Consider the following 18776-nt stretch of genomic DNA (forward strand, 5'->3'; position numbering starts at 1 on the left):
TGGCTGTTCTCCCTTAACTGTTTTGGTGTCAGCCGTGTGCGTGCGCTGTCACCTCCGCAGCTCTTGGGGCCCCAGGAAGTGAGGCAGCACATATCCAGGCCTTCAGCACTGAGGACGTCCCCAGAGAGGACTGTGATGATAAATTCGACAAGAAGACCAGTGGCCTTCATAAGTGGGGACTATGAGCCTGCGCACCCCRCCGTCCTGGCGCCGTTACGCGGCCTGAGACCTCCGCTCACGCCTCCACGTGGCGCCGTGCCCTCCAGAGACAGCACCTCACTCCCAGCTGACCCAGAAACTCAGGAAATTACACACACGCTCTATTTTATAGGGCAGATGCACCTCCAGCAACATCTTTCATTGCAGAGAGCGAAGCGACTCTCTGAGCATGCGTTCCTGCTTTTAATGACAGATGGCTTCTTAAGCAAAACAAGACATGGATAATGCTGCCTTGTGTTTTCTGTGGTACTAATGAAACATGAATATGCTTCCTTGATACTCTTCCTATATTCTTCTTTACCTTGATTCTCATCCAATTTGCAACAGCATCTCTGAAGCAAGGGCTGAGTAAGAAACAAAACTAATCTGAAATGAAAGAAATACCCTACATTATCCTCCAATATAACATGACATCTTCAGTCTTGTTTTCGCTGTGTATCTCTGACCAAAAGGTATTGCTACACAACCTGCAGTCAAAATTCCCTTTACTATCTATTAAAAGAGCAGTAAAAGCAGGAAAAAAAAAACCCAAGTTTTCTATCAAAGACAGCACATGCACATAGCTAGCTGGATCAGGATACTTGGAGGATTTTCTCTTGATTACAGATACACAAATGCTACATCAAAACTTCTAAGTATAATGCATCACAATACCTTCAATTTGACAGCACTTTTAATCTAGGCCCATCCTGGTATCATGCTTTGCATAATTGCTGCTGGTCACCAAAATACAAAATCAGTTCAAGAATACAGTGCAGTAAGCAAAATTTACTTTGCCATTTCCGGTAGGGGAAAAAATGAAACTGCCTGGGGGAAATAAAGTGGATTTTTGCAAAGCAGTCAAAATGCATTTTTCATATTTTTGGCATGCAATTTGTAGAACTTGAATGGTGCACTTTCAATTCATTCAATATTTTGCAATGTTTGAGGGGGCCTGGATTCCTAAGGAAACAAGTCTTCCCAAGACCTCAAGTTGCCTGTTCCTTTCTCCACAATCACTTTTTGAACATATCATCCAATTTCAATCACATCTGGCAGATCTAGTTTACAAGATCTAGTCCTTACAAGATTTGAGAAAATCAGTGATCAGACAGAGAAAAGAAACCACAGGTAGTTCCCCCCAAGGAAACTCATAGTGGAAACAGCCATCACTCATCTCAGCTTGACCAGCAGCAGGTCTATACCCTGCCAACCAGCAGGACAGCAGGGGAATCCTGGCAACATCTGCCTTGTGCCTAATAAAAGCATACAAGGATGTAGAAGAGATGGGGTGTCCTAAAGGCAGCTGAGAGTACCCCATGGAAGGTCCATGTTTTGAAGAAGCAGGATTAGGGGACCATTTGGGGGGCGAGGAGGGCATGGGAGACCTGGAGATTTCCCAGTTTGGGGGTGACAGGGGATACAGGAGAGAGGTGAGGTCGGCAGAGGTGTAGGGGGAAAGGACTAGCAGGGATATGAACCTATGCATAGCAAAGCCTGGCTCATTTTGCCACTGACAGCACTACCTGCTCTGCTCTCAGACAGCAAAATGATGCATTTTTGGGCAAAAAACCCCTGTAGATGCAGGAGTGCTGCCTGAAACCACTCTAAATCTGCTGATAGATAGCACAGAAAATCCTTTTCTCTTGGGTCTTAGACAATCAAAGGTAGAGAGATCTCGTGTACATTTTCTAACAGAAACCATGGAAACTGCATCTTTGTTTATCAAAGCTATCCTCTAATCTTACCTGATTTTCTTTGGGAATTTCTGGAGAATGTGCTGTTCTGGTAGTGTCCAGAAGGGTGCAGCAGATGATACTTTTCTGACAAAGCAGGTGACACTAATACCCAGCATAGGCAAAGGTGTCACTAACTACTCATGACACATAGGCAGATATTTGTTCAGGAGCCTAGATAATTCCCAAGTGCTTTATTATTTCCTTGCTCAGCTCACAGTACAAGCTTATAAGGAAATTCGTGTTAAGCAAATGTGTTCTTGTTTTCTCCCTTTCCTTCCCTTCCCTTCCCTTCCCTTCCCTTCCCTATATATTGATGTAATAACAATAATAGCGTGAAAAGAAATCAGAAGGAAAAGAGGGTGATTCAAGACTGAAATTTCAGTTGCTGATAGAAGGAGAGCATGGAAGTGTGCAATAAGATTCAATAATCCGTCCCAGGGAGCAACTACAAACATAACCGCCTTCCACCCTGCCACATCACAGAAAAGCTACACAGATAATCCATCATTGTCCTTTACCTCCAGAGCTGGACCCCTCCAAGGAAACCAAGGRTCTGATGCTGGCCTTAGCCAACCTTCAACACTAGACTGGATGCCAATGAAAAGAGAGATACAGAGCATTGGTAAGACAATCTGAAGAATATTTTTATCTTGCAGAGTAAGAGTTACTATATCAATTAGTGCACTTTCTGTATTTCTGAAAAGGGTATTGATTGTTGAAATACAAGAGACTTAAAGTTCTTTGGTTTCAACTAATATCATATTAATAGGCTCAGAAGATGTATTTTGTCATAGCTATATTCCATCTAGGAAAGACAGCATTCAAGCATGAAATACAGAGAAAAAAAATAGAAGGAGAACAAGAAGGAAGAAAAAAGCCAAATGTAACATTTTCACTGTAAGATACTGCAAAATATGACAAAGATTAGGAGATGGTGACAAAAGGCACTTATTTGGAACAAAAAAACCCAAATTTTGAGAGAGCATAGGGCAGATTTTGTCTAAATTAGAAAAATGAGAAAGGATGGGAACACTCCCTTGAAAATGAAAATAAATATGGATAAAAATGAATAAAGGGGTTGTGAGCTCAAGCTATTTTTCTTTTTGAATTAATCTGGAAAAACATAACTATAGAGCTCTATAGAAATAATAAAAAGAAAGAATATGAATGCCAAGTGTCAGATTATAAAATATTTTCATCAAGCTTTCAGTTTGGAGAGAGAGAGAGAGGTTTGTACATGGTGGTTCACTTTACATCTTCACTGAGAAACATCATAGAGCTCTGCTCTGCTGACTTGGAATATGCATTTTCTTTTAATGATGCACAGGAAAGTTAAACAAGCAGATACTTCCAGYCACTGATTCAGTAAAGCCTGTCAGTGGAACAGAAATATTTTTCCTGACTTCAGAGGGCTTTTTGACAGACCTTGTATAATATGTAAGTCTTAAAATCAAGTTAAAGACACTTGGGAGGAAAACAAATCCAGGAACAGAAAAGAAAATGAATGCATCTCCAAACAAGTGAGTGGGAAATCAAATGTGCAGTGTCCCTCATCAAGGACAGTTCCTTCTGCAGGGAAAGAATAACAGAAAAATTCCTCTGAAACTCAGCTATTTAAACCTTCTTAAACAAAGTCATGTGAGTTACAACCTCCATGAAATACAGATAAGTTATCATTTTTCCATCAGACATAAATACATTCCAAAGAACTAGTTCCTAAACTACTTTGTACTTTATTTCTCTAATCCCCAATTGTTCTTTACTGGTGAAGATACAGTGACAGAAATAGAAAGTGAGAAATCAGCTGCAAGAAATGCTTTCATAATGATTGGCCAATCTGTTTGTTTTCCAGTTTCATGCTCAGCATTTCCCATGTTTATTCACAGTATTCCCAGCTGCAAGCCATATTCCAGAGTGAATGAGTGCACTGTCCTCTAACTCTCTCATTAATGGTTTCCTGGTGGATGGTAGATTTTGTCCACTGACACACCACCGAACTGAGTGGACTATTAGGGCACTGTTTAGATACACTGAGCACCAAACAGCACCTAGCTCCACTCATCAGTGAACTTTGAAAGCCATTTTTATAATGGGAGCTCCATTCCTGCTCGTTTGTTCTGATGGATACTTAACTTTTTTGCTACAGGATATCAGAGTTGATGATTATTAATATTATCAGAGCCTCCACCTGAAGTCAGGACTTAAGCACTAAGTGCTCCACACAGATATGAGACTGTCCCAGCTCTGAGCAGTTTATTCCACAAGCAGGCAAGGGATGAAGAAATGAAACAGCATGGTCAAGGCAGTGGCATGGTCAGAAACCCAAATCTCTCCTGCCCACTCCACAAATTGGTCCATATGGGCATTTGACTTCACACAGCCTGTTGCTTGCATTTCTAGCTAAGGGAGGGAGTGGCTGTAAGAAAGTTGATGAGAAAAAGGCAAGAAGCAAGTGCCTTCCTCAGGCACCCCGGAGAAATGGGCCTGCTTAACATGTTCCAGGAGCTTGGGACTGTGAATGAGGCTCCTACATGCTAATTCCTGCCCCTTGGATAATGTCTCCTGGACAAAACACTGCAACAGGTTTCCTACCTATAAAATAGAGGCAAAAAATACTTCACTGCCTTTCTGTTGTGAGGTTAGTAAGTTCAGGTTTACTTTGGAGAAAAAAGGCAAAGACTTCGTAGTGTCTAAGTGTAGCCCTTTAGCCAGGCTGGGACACAGATATGGTTCAAACTCTATAGGTATTTATTTAAAGCTTATAAGCAATACTGGCTTGAGGCCTCCCCACATGTCTGGGAAATCAAACGAGGCTGTCTGACAGATCAATGCCTTCCTTCTCCCAAGTTAAACAACTCAGCAAATCAGAGAGAACTTGCTGGGAAGCTGTGTGAGGAAGGCAGAGAAAGGAAGAAAGGATAAAAAAGAACGCTGGAGATGATATTACTAGGGAAATACATGAGAAAAATCTTCAAATACAGTCATTATATATATACATATATGTCTTTATATATATATATATATATATATATATATAATGGTTACTGCAAAGAAGAGTAGATAATCTATTCACCATAAATATGGCAGAAAGCACAACAGTATGGATTTAAGTTCAAAATTAGAAAAAAGATCTCTTTCACACTAAGGAGTATGAAGCACTTGAATTTTTGCCTGGGGAGGCTGTGGGATTTTCATCACTGGAAGTTTCAAGAAGAGGTTTGATAAAGAGCTCACAGATATTTTATATCCGTATATGTATATATATATATGTGTAGTCTGTATAGATATATATCTAGTTCAGAGGGCTGAAATAGATAACTCCTTTTGTTTTCCTTTTCCTCTAGTTCGGTGAATTAGATGGAGGAAACCTAAAAACTTCCCCAAAACAGCTGTACTGCCACTCTGCACAGACTGCTGGCAGTTATCCTGACCAGCAGTCCCCCTCTTTTCTCTGTGGAATGACTTTTGCACCTACCCAGCACCTTCCTTCTCCATTGATCCACTCCCACAACTTGTTGACTTGAAAAGAGGACATTGCATTTCCAGGAATCCACAGCATTTCCCAGCTTTATTTACTGTAATTGCTGCTGCTGCAGTCACCACTAACCACCTCAGGTRTTTCCACACACTCTGCTCTGTTGGTGGGCTGCAGTTCAGTGCTGTAGGTCATCCCTCAAGCATTTTGGTTTCCTTTGGGAAGAGCACAATAACACAGAATCCTTGCCACAGGAAAACTACCTGAGCAGAATAATACTCTTTAAAGAAAGAAAAAATCCCTTCTTTTCCAAACTGTCCTGGGAACACTCAGAAATCTCCTTTCTCAGAATTTCTCCAGTACAAGCCTACAAGTAATGTCATTTTACTCAAGTGACAGTTTCTCCTGCCCTGGGCACACTGAGCACAGTTGGTTTGCCCCTGCTTTTCACAACATAATTGCAACTTCTAGAGTTGCCTCACTTTGACAGATCAGTTGTTTTTAGCAGAAATGCCCTCCAGCTATGACAAGAAATACATGCAAGTCAGACTTGTTTAGGCCTGATTCCCTGGCCTCTGCCAGTTCTCCCACAGCTGGTGAGGGAGAATTTCTGCCCTCCCAGGCCCTGCCAAACTGGGACTCTGGCTCCAACCCAGCTGCTGTTCTCCTGCTTCAGGCTCGAATCCAGCCAGCCTCTCAGTGTGATCATCACAGGAGTTACCAGCAGGCTTTCAGCAGTGCTCTTATTGAAAGCTCTTTATTTGGAATAGTCAGATGCTGAATTATCAGATGATAAAAAGCTTCAGAAAAAATCTTGACCTAAACGACCTTGCAAAAGAAGAGACTGATAGTCCTTTTAAAACATAATCTAGCCTGTATGATCCTCCCCATATGGACATGCAGTTGAAACCCATCTAAAGGACAGAGAGTTCCAATGGAGTGTACTCAGAGGAACGATGCCCACATTAATAGTCAGAAACAGTTGGTTGTCCATGGCTAACTGCTCTCAGGATGGAAGGTCTCTATGGCTTGCTGTCTGTGAGGAAGCTTTGAGACATGGGCCTGGAGTCCCTTTCTTTCTGCTGTTGTTTGGCCCCATGTTTTTTCCTCCCGCAGGTGGCTATAAATAGTTGAACTTTTACTTTGAAATGCACTGTATACACCCAAAGTGTGAATTTGTGCCCTTTATTATAACAGTAGAAGGGCTGCAAAATGATGCCCAGAAACCGCCTAGTCCATCTCCATTCCCTCAAACAGAATCAACTGCACCATGTCCTTCCTGACTGCTGCTTGAACAACCAGCCATAAAAACTTCCTGGGATGGAGATCCCACACCATCCTTGGGAAAGTAGCTAACTTACAGTAAAGTATCCTTACACTTAAGGTTTTCTTGATGTCTAACCTAAAGTTTTTTGCTGTAATTTAATTATTTCCCTTCTTAGAGTAAATGAAAAATTAACAAACTACTAAGTAGAATAACAGAACTGTAAAAATAACCCAAGATAGTAAAAACCTAGTAGAATATCCTCTGCATGAATAGATTATGTTTACATAACTAATGTAACAGCAGGGTTTTTAGAAATGCATTCAGACAACACTCAATGTGAGATTTGAACTACATGCAGAATACCTCAAGCAAAACACATATAACTAATACATACAAGATATTCATGATAAATTTCAGTATTGCTAAAGCAAGTAGGTATATGACAGTAATGTCTCAACCTGCTTCAGATGTTTGCAAGCAAACGTCTGAGTTGACATTACTGAGATGACTAACATCTCTCATTGTGCTCTGTAGAGTAAGTTTTACAGCCACCTCCAATGCCGTGTGGCCCCAGACTTCACTTTTCCAGCAGTGTRTTTGCTAGCCAAGGCTGCTTCTTATCAGAGCAATGTTTAGACACAGGCAAGGCAAGAAGGGCTACATCCCTGTTGTTTCCGATGTTGCACATGTTTATTCTCCTACAGGTGGTCCTAGAGTGCCTTCATTGTAGCTGTGCCAAGCTAGACCTTCTGGTAGTCTGCATCTGCTCTGAAATATGTCAGGTGATAAATACCCTCTTGGTAGACTAAACATTGGGCTAAGAGTACTATTTCAGATCTTTCTCTCAGGAAAAATGCTGTCTCAGGATATCTTCACATGAGGGCATCTAGCTTGCTCCTGCTGTGAAATAAGCTTATGCAGGCCTGGAGATGGTGTTCTTGCCATGGACTTCCTCATAGCAAGAACTACAGGGAAAGCCTTTCTGCTTTCAGTAGGCTACTCCACTCATACAGTTTTATTACTCGAAAGAGGAAATATGTTCGGGGCAAAGGTTTGATCAGAATTCCTCCATGTTGTGCCAGTAGGTACTTGATTTCATAGGTGAAGGTGATCATTTAAGTCAGAAGCTACAAGCTAGGGACATGAGAAGTTTAGTTCCCTGTCTGGCACATGTCATAACTAAGAAAGAAGTCCCTCCTCTCTACATAATGCAAAGTTTCTTTAGTTATAAATGTCTATCTGTCCAGAAGAAGCCCTTTCAGTTTCATGTGCTTTAAAATTCCTTCCTGTTCTTTCCACAGAATCACAGAATTGTTGAAGTTGGAAGGCACCTCCGGAGAACATCTAGTCTAACTCCCCTGCTCAAGCTGGATCACCTAGAGCCCAGGTGCCCAGGACTCTATCCAGATGGCTTTTGAACATCTCCAAGGATAGACACTCCACAACTTCTCTAGACAATCTGTTCCAGTGCTCAGTCACCCTCACAGTAAAGAAGTTTTTCCTCATGTTCAGACAGAACTTCCTGTGTTTCAGTTTGTGTTCGTAGCCTCTCCTCCTCACTGGGCACCACTGAAAAGAGTCTGGTCCCATCTTCTTTACACCCTCCCTTCAGATATTTATACACATTGATAAGATCCCTCCTCAGTCTTCTCTTCTCCGGGCTGAACAGTACCAGCTCTCTCAGTCTTCTTCATGTGAGAGATGCTCCTGTCCCTTCAGTATCTTGGTAACCCTTCTCCGGACTCACTTCAGTAGGTCTATGTCTCTCTTTTACTGGGGAGCCCAGATCTGGACACTGTACTCACCAGGGCTGAGTAGAGGGGAAGGACAGGGTCCCTTGACCTGCTGTCAATGCTCTTCCTGATGCAACCTAGGATACCATTGGCCTTCTTGGCCACAAGGGCATATTGCTGGCTCATGGTCAACTTGTTGCCCACCAGGACTCCCAGTCCTTATATACAGCGTAAAATGCCAGCAGGCCTTGAATTAATCTATGGTTCATCTGATATTACTGCTTTCTTTAAAAATCTCCTTTAGTTTGCAATCAAAGTCCCATTTCAGGGGCTTTTTTGATGTAATATTTTGCAGAGAAACAATTCATCACACAATCTATGTGAGCATACGTAGCTGCCCAAGTTGGCACTCAGCACCACAGGAAAGAATCCAAGGTAATGRGCATCTTTGTAGCAAAAAATCTGCAAAAGCAGCTTCTTTCAATGGAGAAATTTAATGTTCATGATACTTGGCTATCTGTCATCCTTCCCCCTGCAGATGCACAAATGTAGCACTAATAAAGACCTTTTGCATGATCTTTTCCATGTTTACAACCATTGTGACTTTTCGCACACAGTGCAGGGCTGGAAGATGGACTGGCAAAGAGATTACTGTTGCAATCACTTTTTACAACCCTTTGGAAGAACTTACTTGTTTTGCTTAGACATTTCACTAAGCAAAGAGATAATAATCTTCTATGACATTTATTAATACATGTTTTACTGGGTTTAAAGAAAATGGCAAAACTATACATGAGAACACAGCGAGCTACAACACAGGCCAATGTTTTATGAACACAATGTCTGGACTACCTTAGTCCTATGTTTGTTTTAGTCCTCTATACCTTCCTGCCAGTCTCAGGTGTTATGTTGTCATTTATTTTTCTGTCATAAGCTGGGCCTCCCTTTAAGGAGAATCTTGTTCAGTCTCATCTGAGGGAAACCATTTCCCACATATACCTCTCCTCTCCCCCTAATAGAAGTGACTGTGGTCAGCTGGATATCCTGTCATGGGTCACTTGTCAGTGACTGAAATTCACTAGCATAAAATAAATGCCAAACAATTCAGATGACTGCATACGTTTACATACATTACAATGTTAGCAGTCAGCTCATGAACACAAATAAGAGCTAACTTTGTCCAGTAAAATGAAAACAATATATTGTTTGTCTGGATATAACATTAAGCCTAACATGATCTCAGACACCCTCAGCTCCTCCTATCCAGCAGACTTTAAACTTAGCTAGTGTCATTGGCAACTGGGCTTTCTAGTGACAGCAGCTTATTGCTCTCCTTTCCTGTAAAGGATGCTATTTTAGGAAATCACTAGAGCTGTAACTCTTCCATCTCTAAAAACACTTTAGAATATGTGCTTTTGGATAAAGTCCCTTTTAATCACAATTTTATTTTCTTTGGAAACAACTTGACATTAAATTGCTACAGGCAGAAGGTACTGGCCTTTATATTAGGACACATTAGCAATCCCATGCTGTAATGAACTATTTTTATTCTCCTCCCTTTTCTGATGTGAGATCATGCCACTTTCTTGCCTGGTGAGTCAGCAAACTGCTCGGAACCATGAACTTTTATTCTCTATACAGTAGTTGTTCAGGTTCTCCTCTGGCCTCTGCCCTGCTTCTGGAGTTTCAGACTGTCAAGTTATGTAGATATCCTTCTTGAGGGATTACATTTTTTTCATCGAGGAGATTGAAACAATAAAACTTTTATCTCTGTTTCTTCTTGGCTCGAGGCCTTAGGAGGAGGTATTTCTGTATAAAAAGGACTTGGCTGCCTAAGGTGAGAGGGAGAAAAGCCCTGTCTCTCCAAAGGTAGGACAGTTGTAGAAAATGCCCTTTTCCTCTTCCCCTGTGCCCGTGCCTCCATGTGTGGGAACAAACCTAGGGCACAAAGCATTCAGGCAAGAATAAAGAAAGCAGAAGCTCTACAGTGTGATCCCTTAATCATCTGCAAACCTGCAGGCATCTTGTCCCAGTACAATGCAGAACTTGCAGATTCGGGGTTTTGCAAGTGCTTTCTTAATAAGGTTTAGCCCTACATTTGAAGATTAAATGCATACTTAGGTACCCTGGGAAAGAGACCTCAATGTTCAGAGATGTTGAGCACCTGCAGTTCTTATTCTTTTCCTGGACCTCACATTAACAATGCAAAACAAGCCCACTTGATTTAGTGGGCTAGAGATGGATTTAGCTGTCCATCTTGGGAATTCTTCCAGAAAGCATATTAGCTTTAATCACCCTTCACACAGATAGTTAAATTATTATTTATGTTTGAAAAATGTCTTTTCTTTCAATAGCCTTATCTGATGCAAAAAAAGAGAAGGAAAGAAAGAAGGGAAGGAGGGACGCAGGCAGGCAGGCAGGCAGGTAGGCTGAGGCCTGATATGTTAGGAGAGTTGCTACTAAAGCAGCATCCAGGCTTTTGTTCATAGCCAACGATCTTGGGTATTGCCATAATAATATGCTCGGCAAATAGAGCATACGGCTGGATCAGAAAAGTATCCAAAATTCAACAACTCAACTGTGTAGCTTCTTCAAAAAATTGCTCCTGGCACTGAGCAAAGACTGAGCTTTTTCATCCACCGAACTGGCTCCTCTCTTAGTAGTCAGAATAGGGATTTATCCATGTGCATCTTAAGCAAAAAATCCCAGGTAAGCTATGGCTAGGCCTACTCTAGAAAGTTCAACTAGCAAAGCCATATCAGTAAAAACTTTCATGAAGTTAGAGATATGAGTAAAAGATGGACATAGAAGTGTAGCTTATGCTGGGTAGGGCACAGCCAGAATCTATGTTAGTATGAACCCTTCCATAACTACATCCACTTCTGGGTATTTTGTCAGTTTAACTACATCAGAACAATTAAAGCAGAAAAGTTTTTCAGTCCACTTATCTTCTAGAGGTGGGAATCATTTCACAGACTGAGAATCCCTGGGAAAAAAGTACCATTCCATACAAATAAAGGTAGAAAAGGCTTTCTGTTTGTTTGCTTTTGCTGTGATGTATGTACAACAGACAAGCCTTATAGGTAGAGTCAATATCTTTGGTTAGACCAACCAATGTAGTTGAAAATATTAGACAAGTTTTTGTGCACACAAGCTCTTCTTTGTGCCTCAAGGACTGTCTTTTTCCAGTCATGAAAGCTGGGCTGATAAAAGATATCACTTCTACTTAGGAACAGTAATGGTGATAGCTAGAGAATCAAGAGATACACAGGGGTGAGATAATGCAGATGGTTCACACACTTGCTGTAATAGCATATTTACTATTTTGAAGCAAGACTCTCTGTGGAGGTTGATCTACCTAACCAGTTCTGTTCTGTAATAAACATGGAGAGGTCAGGACTGTCAATATGATCCTGGAATTACACACCATCTAGAAGTATTTCAGTGTTGTTTTAACATTTTTTTCATTCATTTTCTGAGGAAAACAGAAATTGTGACAGATAATTACTTTCTCCCTAGTGGAAGTGATCTCATGCACAGAATACCAAACTGCTGAATGGATTTTATCCAAACTTTCCAAAAAGAAGAACAACTGGTTGACAGAGTTGGAAAATTTCTGTTTAAGCACAAAACAGTATTTTGAACAATTTTGTGACTAAATACAATGGCTATTGTAAGAAATCAGTCCGGTAATTTTTTGAATAGTTGTTATATTAAAACTCACCAGTGGCTTTTAAAAATCTTTATCAAAATGTTCACATATTTCACATTTATATTTAGAACCATGATAAACCAGAAAAGCTAGTTCACAGGCAAAGGTAAGGTTGACGATAAGTCAAGTAAATAAAATAATTAAGAAAACTGGTTAATGATGCTATAGTCTTCTTAACCCCACCATGGAGAAAGGGATTATGAGGTAGTTAGAAAATCCTTAATAGAACAGCTGCCATGTCAAATGTTTCTGCCTTTTACAGAAGATGAAAAACTATAGAGTTATGCAATGTACGTCTTCTAAACCAATACATAATGGAGAAATATATAAGCTATTAAAATATACTGAAGCGTTCCTAAAGGCAAAATAGAATGGAAAATTTACATAAAAAGAAAACAGATCAGTAATTTCAAATCAAACTAGTTCTCTACTGAATTGTGTCAGCTGATGCTATAARCTGCCTGGGTAAGGAAATCAACATTTGTTAAATTCTTCTGGTTTTCAAAGTAATTTCTGTTTATTTTAGCTGTTTTTCTCTCTCTCTCAATTTTATACGATTTTCATATGAGAAGAAAAAGGGAACAGTATCTAGCCACTGGCCCTCTACTTGTTATACAGATTAAGCCTTCTAGAAAAATGGCAAAGGAAGAATCAAAACAGAAACAAATTAGGTTTTTGAACGATCTAATTAGAAGTTGTATTAGTTCCTGTTACACACATGTAAGATTATTAAGCATAGCACAAGCAAGAACATAGATGTAAGTGCATAGGGGTTTAAGATAAAAGATGGGAGATCTTTTTAATGGAGTGATATCGGCAATTAAATTTGTAATGTCTTAGTGTGCTGGGTTTGAAGTTTGTAAGTCAAGTCATAGAGATGTTTTAGCCTTGTGTCCCTTTAAAATATTAATGAAGTTAAGACACTTACAAAACTCGTGTCTGACTACAGTTACTCTTCTAATTATATTAGTGATTAAAGTACAATATTATCCAATCAAATAAGATAGCCAAAGTATACTGGATATATCATGTAGTGCATATTGCTTACAAATACATATGTTAAGTGGATACTTTAAAGATAAGAACAGCAAGCTTGGCTGTTCAGTTAGAAAAGGAACTGTTGCTGTAATGTTCTTTCTGATATCTATCTGCTTTGCTCTTGCCAAGATAATGGGCATGGTAACAACTGCTAGGGTTTTACTTTGTTAGAAAAATACCTGTCTTAAGCCATTATTCTCCTTCTACTGTACAAACATGCATTTATTATAATAAATTTAATAACTTCAACACAACTTTTTTGAGAACAGATATGCAACTTCCCTATCTTTATTTGTACAGAATATTTGGTGTGGGAAATAACTGGATTATTTGCTCCAAAGTTTTCTCTGCTTTTCCGAGGCAGCGAAAGAAAACAGCAAGGACAGCAGATAACAGAAATAACTGGATAAAAGATAGCAACATTTTAACTGATAATATTATGCAGGTAAACCCACTTCAGGGCAGGAATGAAACAGCGTTCTTCCTGCCATATATGTCATTGTGAATAGTAAAGGATTTGTCACTGGAATTTAGAAGACAGATGCTGAAGAGGAAAAATAAAAGTCAGATTAGTCTTTATATCTGTATTGTCTCTGTGGGGAAATAAACAAAGTAAGCATTTAGAAAGAAGTAAATTCATGTGTCCAAAATCCACAGGCAGCAAGATTCACAGCTCAGAACAGGCTGAAATCCTTAAAAAAGATTTCTATCTAATCTTTGGTCTCCCAGGAGAGCAGGATGATGAAAGTCTTGTGTAATGTATACCTGAATCTAGTCCAGGGTGACTGTTATCTAAGCTCAGGGTTATTCCTGGGGCTRTGAGTGGCAGATGATTTTTTGCATGTACTGACATTTCTAAACAGCTTGACAGTTTTTTTCTTAAAGATGGTAGTTCATTATATTGTCCAAAAAACCCCAATGCTATTTATAACACAGGCTGGGAGACTTGTTTGGATGCTAGGGAGTACTGTGATGGAATGCACTACTGAAGAAAGAAGGCACTAGTGCAAAATGAAACATTAAAATACCCATATTGAGATCTGATGGTTCATCAGTTTAGTATTGTAAGGCATAATAAGAAGTAGGTTGTTCTTCTACAATGCATTAGAGCTTCTTTGTTTTCTTTTCCTCTGTTGCATCTCAAATTATCATCAAGCAGTAAGAGGTATTTATTTTAATAGGTCATGGCCATAACTTTGGTTAGCCACATTATGATATAAATCCTTTCCAATTAGGGAAAAAAATTACATCTAGGCTGGGACTTGTCTGAACAAAGCATCTAATGCCTTAGACTTCACAGAGAATCCTGTCTGGAATCCAGCTGCCACTGTGTCACCCTCAAATCCTACAATATTTCAGCCAGGCTCATTCACATGTCTCAAACAAACAAAGACTTCTAAAATGACACTAGCCATCCATTTATAGGTAGCCAAATTCCACCTATAATGTTTACACACTGAAGCAAGGCAGGTACTAAGGATCTGGTGTCATTTTTTCTTTGTGCTATATTGGTTTTCCAGCAACAGCACTGAAGAGCTCTGAAGACTTGCGTCAGTCTGCCCTATGAAAAAGTTTTTAAGCTGGCCATTTTGTATTTTACTGCAGCATGCGTACTCCAGTTTTGAGACTCAGTAACAGTTGCAAATTTACCATACACAAAAAAAGAAGAAAAAGAAGTCTTTTCCCTTTCCACCATTTGTTTTTAAGACCCTGGGAAAATCCTGTCTAAAGCTGATTGCCAAGTAAGAGGATCTAAAACAGAAGGTTTTTTTGCTCTTTTCCTCTGCCTGCATTGCATCTGCAGGAGAATATAATCCCAATACTAGTAGGCAGCTGCCTAGGAATCTTCATGTTTGCTCACAGGTGAGCTCCAGATCATGGAGACTACTACAGCCACACGCTGCTGTCTGAAAGAGGCATTCACAGACCAAAACTTGCCTATGAAAGGTCTCTACCTCCATAGTTCAACTGGGTGTCTTCATGACCTATGAGAGGTCCTCAGAGAAACCTTGATGTATAGCCATTAACAATAATACATGAGGTCAGTAAAAATGTTGAGAGCACAAAAGAACTAAAATAGTAAAATTTCAAGAACAATTTACTTTCTAAAGGTTTATATGAAGGCTAGAACTACATGTGAAGTCCAGATACACACAGAAATGAGATTTCTGAATGGGTGCTTCACATGTATTTATTGTAGAATACCTTGAAACACAGAGAATACTGAAAGAGGGAAACAAACCATCAGTTTGGCTACTTATGAAAGAGTGTTAGCTTACAGTAATTTATAATGGATTATATTTATTTTATTATTATTTTATATTTATTTTCCATTCTTAAAATTTAATATAATCGTAATCTCATATTTCTAATGTGCATACTGCTTTCCAGGAGAGGGCAGTCCATTCCCAGGATCAGTTGGCTCCCATTATATTCTTAATCCAAGAAGTATAACTAGAAACTTGGACAAAGGCAGAAGGTTTCTTAGGCAGGGCACAACCAAAGCCCCAGGAGGTGGTTCCATACTGGACAAACCTGTCTTGGACAAGACAAACTAAAGGTCCTCCACTGTCTCCCTAAAGAAGAAAGAATGTCACTATGTTAGTGATAGCACATGAGTAATCAGGAATATGCAAATAGGAGGTAAAGAAGAAGAGTGAATATATCTCCACAGCTGTACAAGGACAATAAAAGTCATAAAAAACCCTGAACTTTGGCTAGGAAAGAGTTTTCCCTGTCTATTAGATAATTCTTGTAAATCTGTATGTTATAAAGAGCTCTGGAGACAGCCAGGAACTAAGACTGACCATTCCATTTCATTTCATTTCATTTCATATTTTTGTTTCATATTTTTATGGAACAATGTGAGGAGTTATTTCTGCAACAAAATGTAGAGTCGGATTGTTTTTCTTCACTTATGATCTTCCCTGTCTTCTATCTACCTCTCACTGCCAGGTATGTGACTCACTCAAAACAGCCTTGAAATCTGCTCTGGAATAAAAAACAGGGTGGTAGCAGGACAGTAATGTAACAAAACTCAGTGTGAGAACTTATGGAAGAAGAAGTGATTATTTTTACGAAATCTCTAAATGAGTTGATTTTCCAGTTCACACTCATTCTCTCATAGATTTCATTTGCTTACACTCTTACACCCACATACACACAAGCACCAAGATGTATGCATCCAAGCAGTCCAGTCAGTATTACTGGTGTGCAACATGAAGGACAAGGGACAGCGGCTACTGAGTCCTCATCACATCTTGGGTTATTTCCAATTGGCGATGACTAACTAGTTTTTGGACAGATCTTTTACATCATTTAGGAGTCAACAGCTCTTATGGAGTGGTCCTTTTCTATAGTTTGTCTTCCTGATGGGTTAACAGAAAAAAGAATGGCACAATGTGATGTGCTAAACTTTATTTTCCTCCTGCTGCTGTCAGATGGGTCTTCCACTGACAGGCTGCCTGTGCTGTGGTCTTTACCACAGCATAGGCCTTCTAGGTTTGACAGGAACAGCATGTTCCTCAGTTTTATTACTGGGAAAGATGTCTTTCGTTATCCTTTTAACCTTTGTTCTGCTCTTTCTCCTGGCACTTACACACACGTTTCCATTCATATTTTGTTGATGCCAATCTTCATATTTCTATTCCAAGTGTCCATAACATCACAGACACCCACAGTGTCTAGGGAACATCTAGTTTTAGTGCTAGGAAAGGGAGAATGAGGCACTGTATGTATCTTTCAACTCTTACATTTTAAATGGAGGGTGCAGCACATACTTTCAGAGAATAATCTAAGAACTAAACCACTGAGACTAAGGTATAATTTGATTTGCTTAGAGCATCAAGCAGAAACTTGAAGCACAGCCATTAACAATGATACAGGAGATCTGTGAATGTACTGAGAGCACCAAAGAACAAGAAAAGTAAACTTCTAAGATCAATGTACTTTCTAAAGGCTTGTAATGAGGATAGGAAATGACTGATTAGATGCTCCTAAGCTTTTCTTACCTGACAGGTATCTGTGCAACCATTAACGGGCTCAGCACAGAATTCAAACTTTTTGACTCTTCCATTTGGAAATTCAAAGCTATTGCATGCTTTATTTTCAATCATGGGCAAGCTGGTCTGTTTTAGGACATACTCTCCACCAGTATATTTTGGAAATAAACAACCAACAAAAAAAATATAAACTACAAAAATAAAGACTGTTATCAAGAGCTTAGTACTGACAGTTTATCTGTCCTCCAACCTGTTCTCCCATCCTAATTTTATATCAGTGGGAGCTGTCTGTATTCCATGCCTTAATACATAAACCTCATAGACTTTGAGACAGAATAGTCTTTGTAAATGATTTAGCAAGGGGTAACAGAGAAACATCTGATTCAGGGGTGAGGAGGAGGAAGAAAACACATCAGTCTATATGCATTTTGAAGTTATTTAAACTTTATTAAACCTAAACTTGGAAACATTTAGAAATTCAGAAAGAAAGTACCCTTCATATTATAAAACCAAGGACACCTTTAAAGAGGCCCTGTCTTTGCTGGAGAGAGTGCTGAAAGCTCAGAGAAATATCACTTTGCTTTTAATTCACGGCAGTGTAATAATAAGACAAGTTCTGATACTGGAGAAATGCCTTACTGCAGGCTCAGCAGTAAGTTTGGATCTGTTCTACCCCAAAGACTGAGGAAAAAAGAGGTTCAAGTATAGATTTTCCATTCAATTCTTTGTACAGTGAGTTTCCAGCCATAAAGCTTGGATAATGAACTTTTCACAAACTGCAAAGTTTTCAAAGATGTGGCTTTTGCTCTGATCCATCTCTAATCCTCAGGTTTTTTAGCTGATGTGACAGAATCTTATCTTCATTTTCACTCCACTTTTGCCACAGTAAATTCCAGTTAATGCCACTCACTGATGTTTTGGTGAATGCTGCAGGTATACATTAAACTGATGATGGGGTTTCTTATTTGTGGCCAAACAGTGTACAAAAGGGATAAGGAATCTGTGGAATAGTAAGCTAAAAGGAAAAGACTACTCTGGAAAGAGGGAAGCCCTGCTTGGTTTCACTGGTTTTATTCTCTCTTTTTTTTTTTTTTTTGATTTTCAGTGTATGTGGGATTGCTCGAGGGGGAATGGAATGACTGACACTGACCAGTAATCTTTGATTTATGTAAAAGTTTAAGTACGCACATTTGTTTTTTCCTGAACAATGAGTGTAAAAATTCTTGAGACCAACTGTACAAATCCTGCCAAGACTATTAAACTCCCAGCTGCATTGACTATGCCTCACCTTTTATTTCTCCCCATCCAGTAGCAAAGCATTCTGTTCCACTTCCTACCATCAGATTTTCTTCAGGTAAACACACAGGTATAACTTGGTCAACAATCATTGCAGGACTGAAAAGGAAGATCCACAAAGATATAAACCCATTAGTTTGTTTGTCATTGATCCACCTGCACTCTATGCCCTTCAGCAATACTGGTGGGAGAGAAGCAAGACACCTGATTGTTTTCACATTCAATAGTTTCATGGATGGATCATGTGAAATGGTTTCATGCAATAATAGGAAGTAAATTAATGACGCAAGCTGAATTCTCATCACATATTTATATCA

The 18776-nt window shown here is 39.5% G+C and overlaps 1 protein-coding gene across 13 annotated transcripts in view; it reads right to left on the bottom strand.

The window, feature by feature from the left end:
• Nucleotides 1–544: 544 nt before the first annotated feature.
• LOC112966414 (plasminogen-like) overlaps nucleotides 545–18776 on the bottom strand; it is a 67257-nt gene continuing 49025 nt past the window's right edge. For 12 of the 13 annotated variants that reach the window (XM_026066491.1, XM_026066494.1, XM_026066492.1 and 9 more), the window contains 2 exons: nucleotides 18452–18558; nucleotides 15394–15738 (listed from right to left, as the gene is read on the bottom strand). In XM_026066491.1, the coding sequence (XP_025922276.1) occupies nucleotides 15647–15738; nucleotides 18452–18558 (199 nt within the window). In that variant the 3' untranslated portion in view covers nucleotides 15394–15646. Of the gene's footprint in view, nucleotides 586–15393; nucleotides 15739–18451; nucleotides 18559–18776 lie in introns of those variants that run through there. The other variant, XM_026066496.1, reaches the window with a different exon arrangement.

Source organism: Apteryx rowi, unplaced genomic scaffold (genome assembly GCF_003343035.1).
Source record: "Apteryx rowi isolate R43461 unplaced genomic scaffold, aptRow1 scaffold_241, whole genome shotgun sequence".
Lineage (NCBI taxonomy): Eukaryota > Metazoa > Chordata > Aves > Apterygiformes > Apterygidae > Apteryx > Apteryx rowi.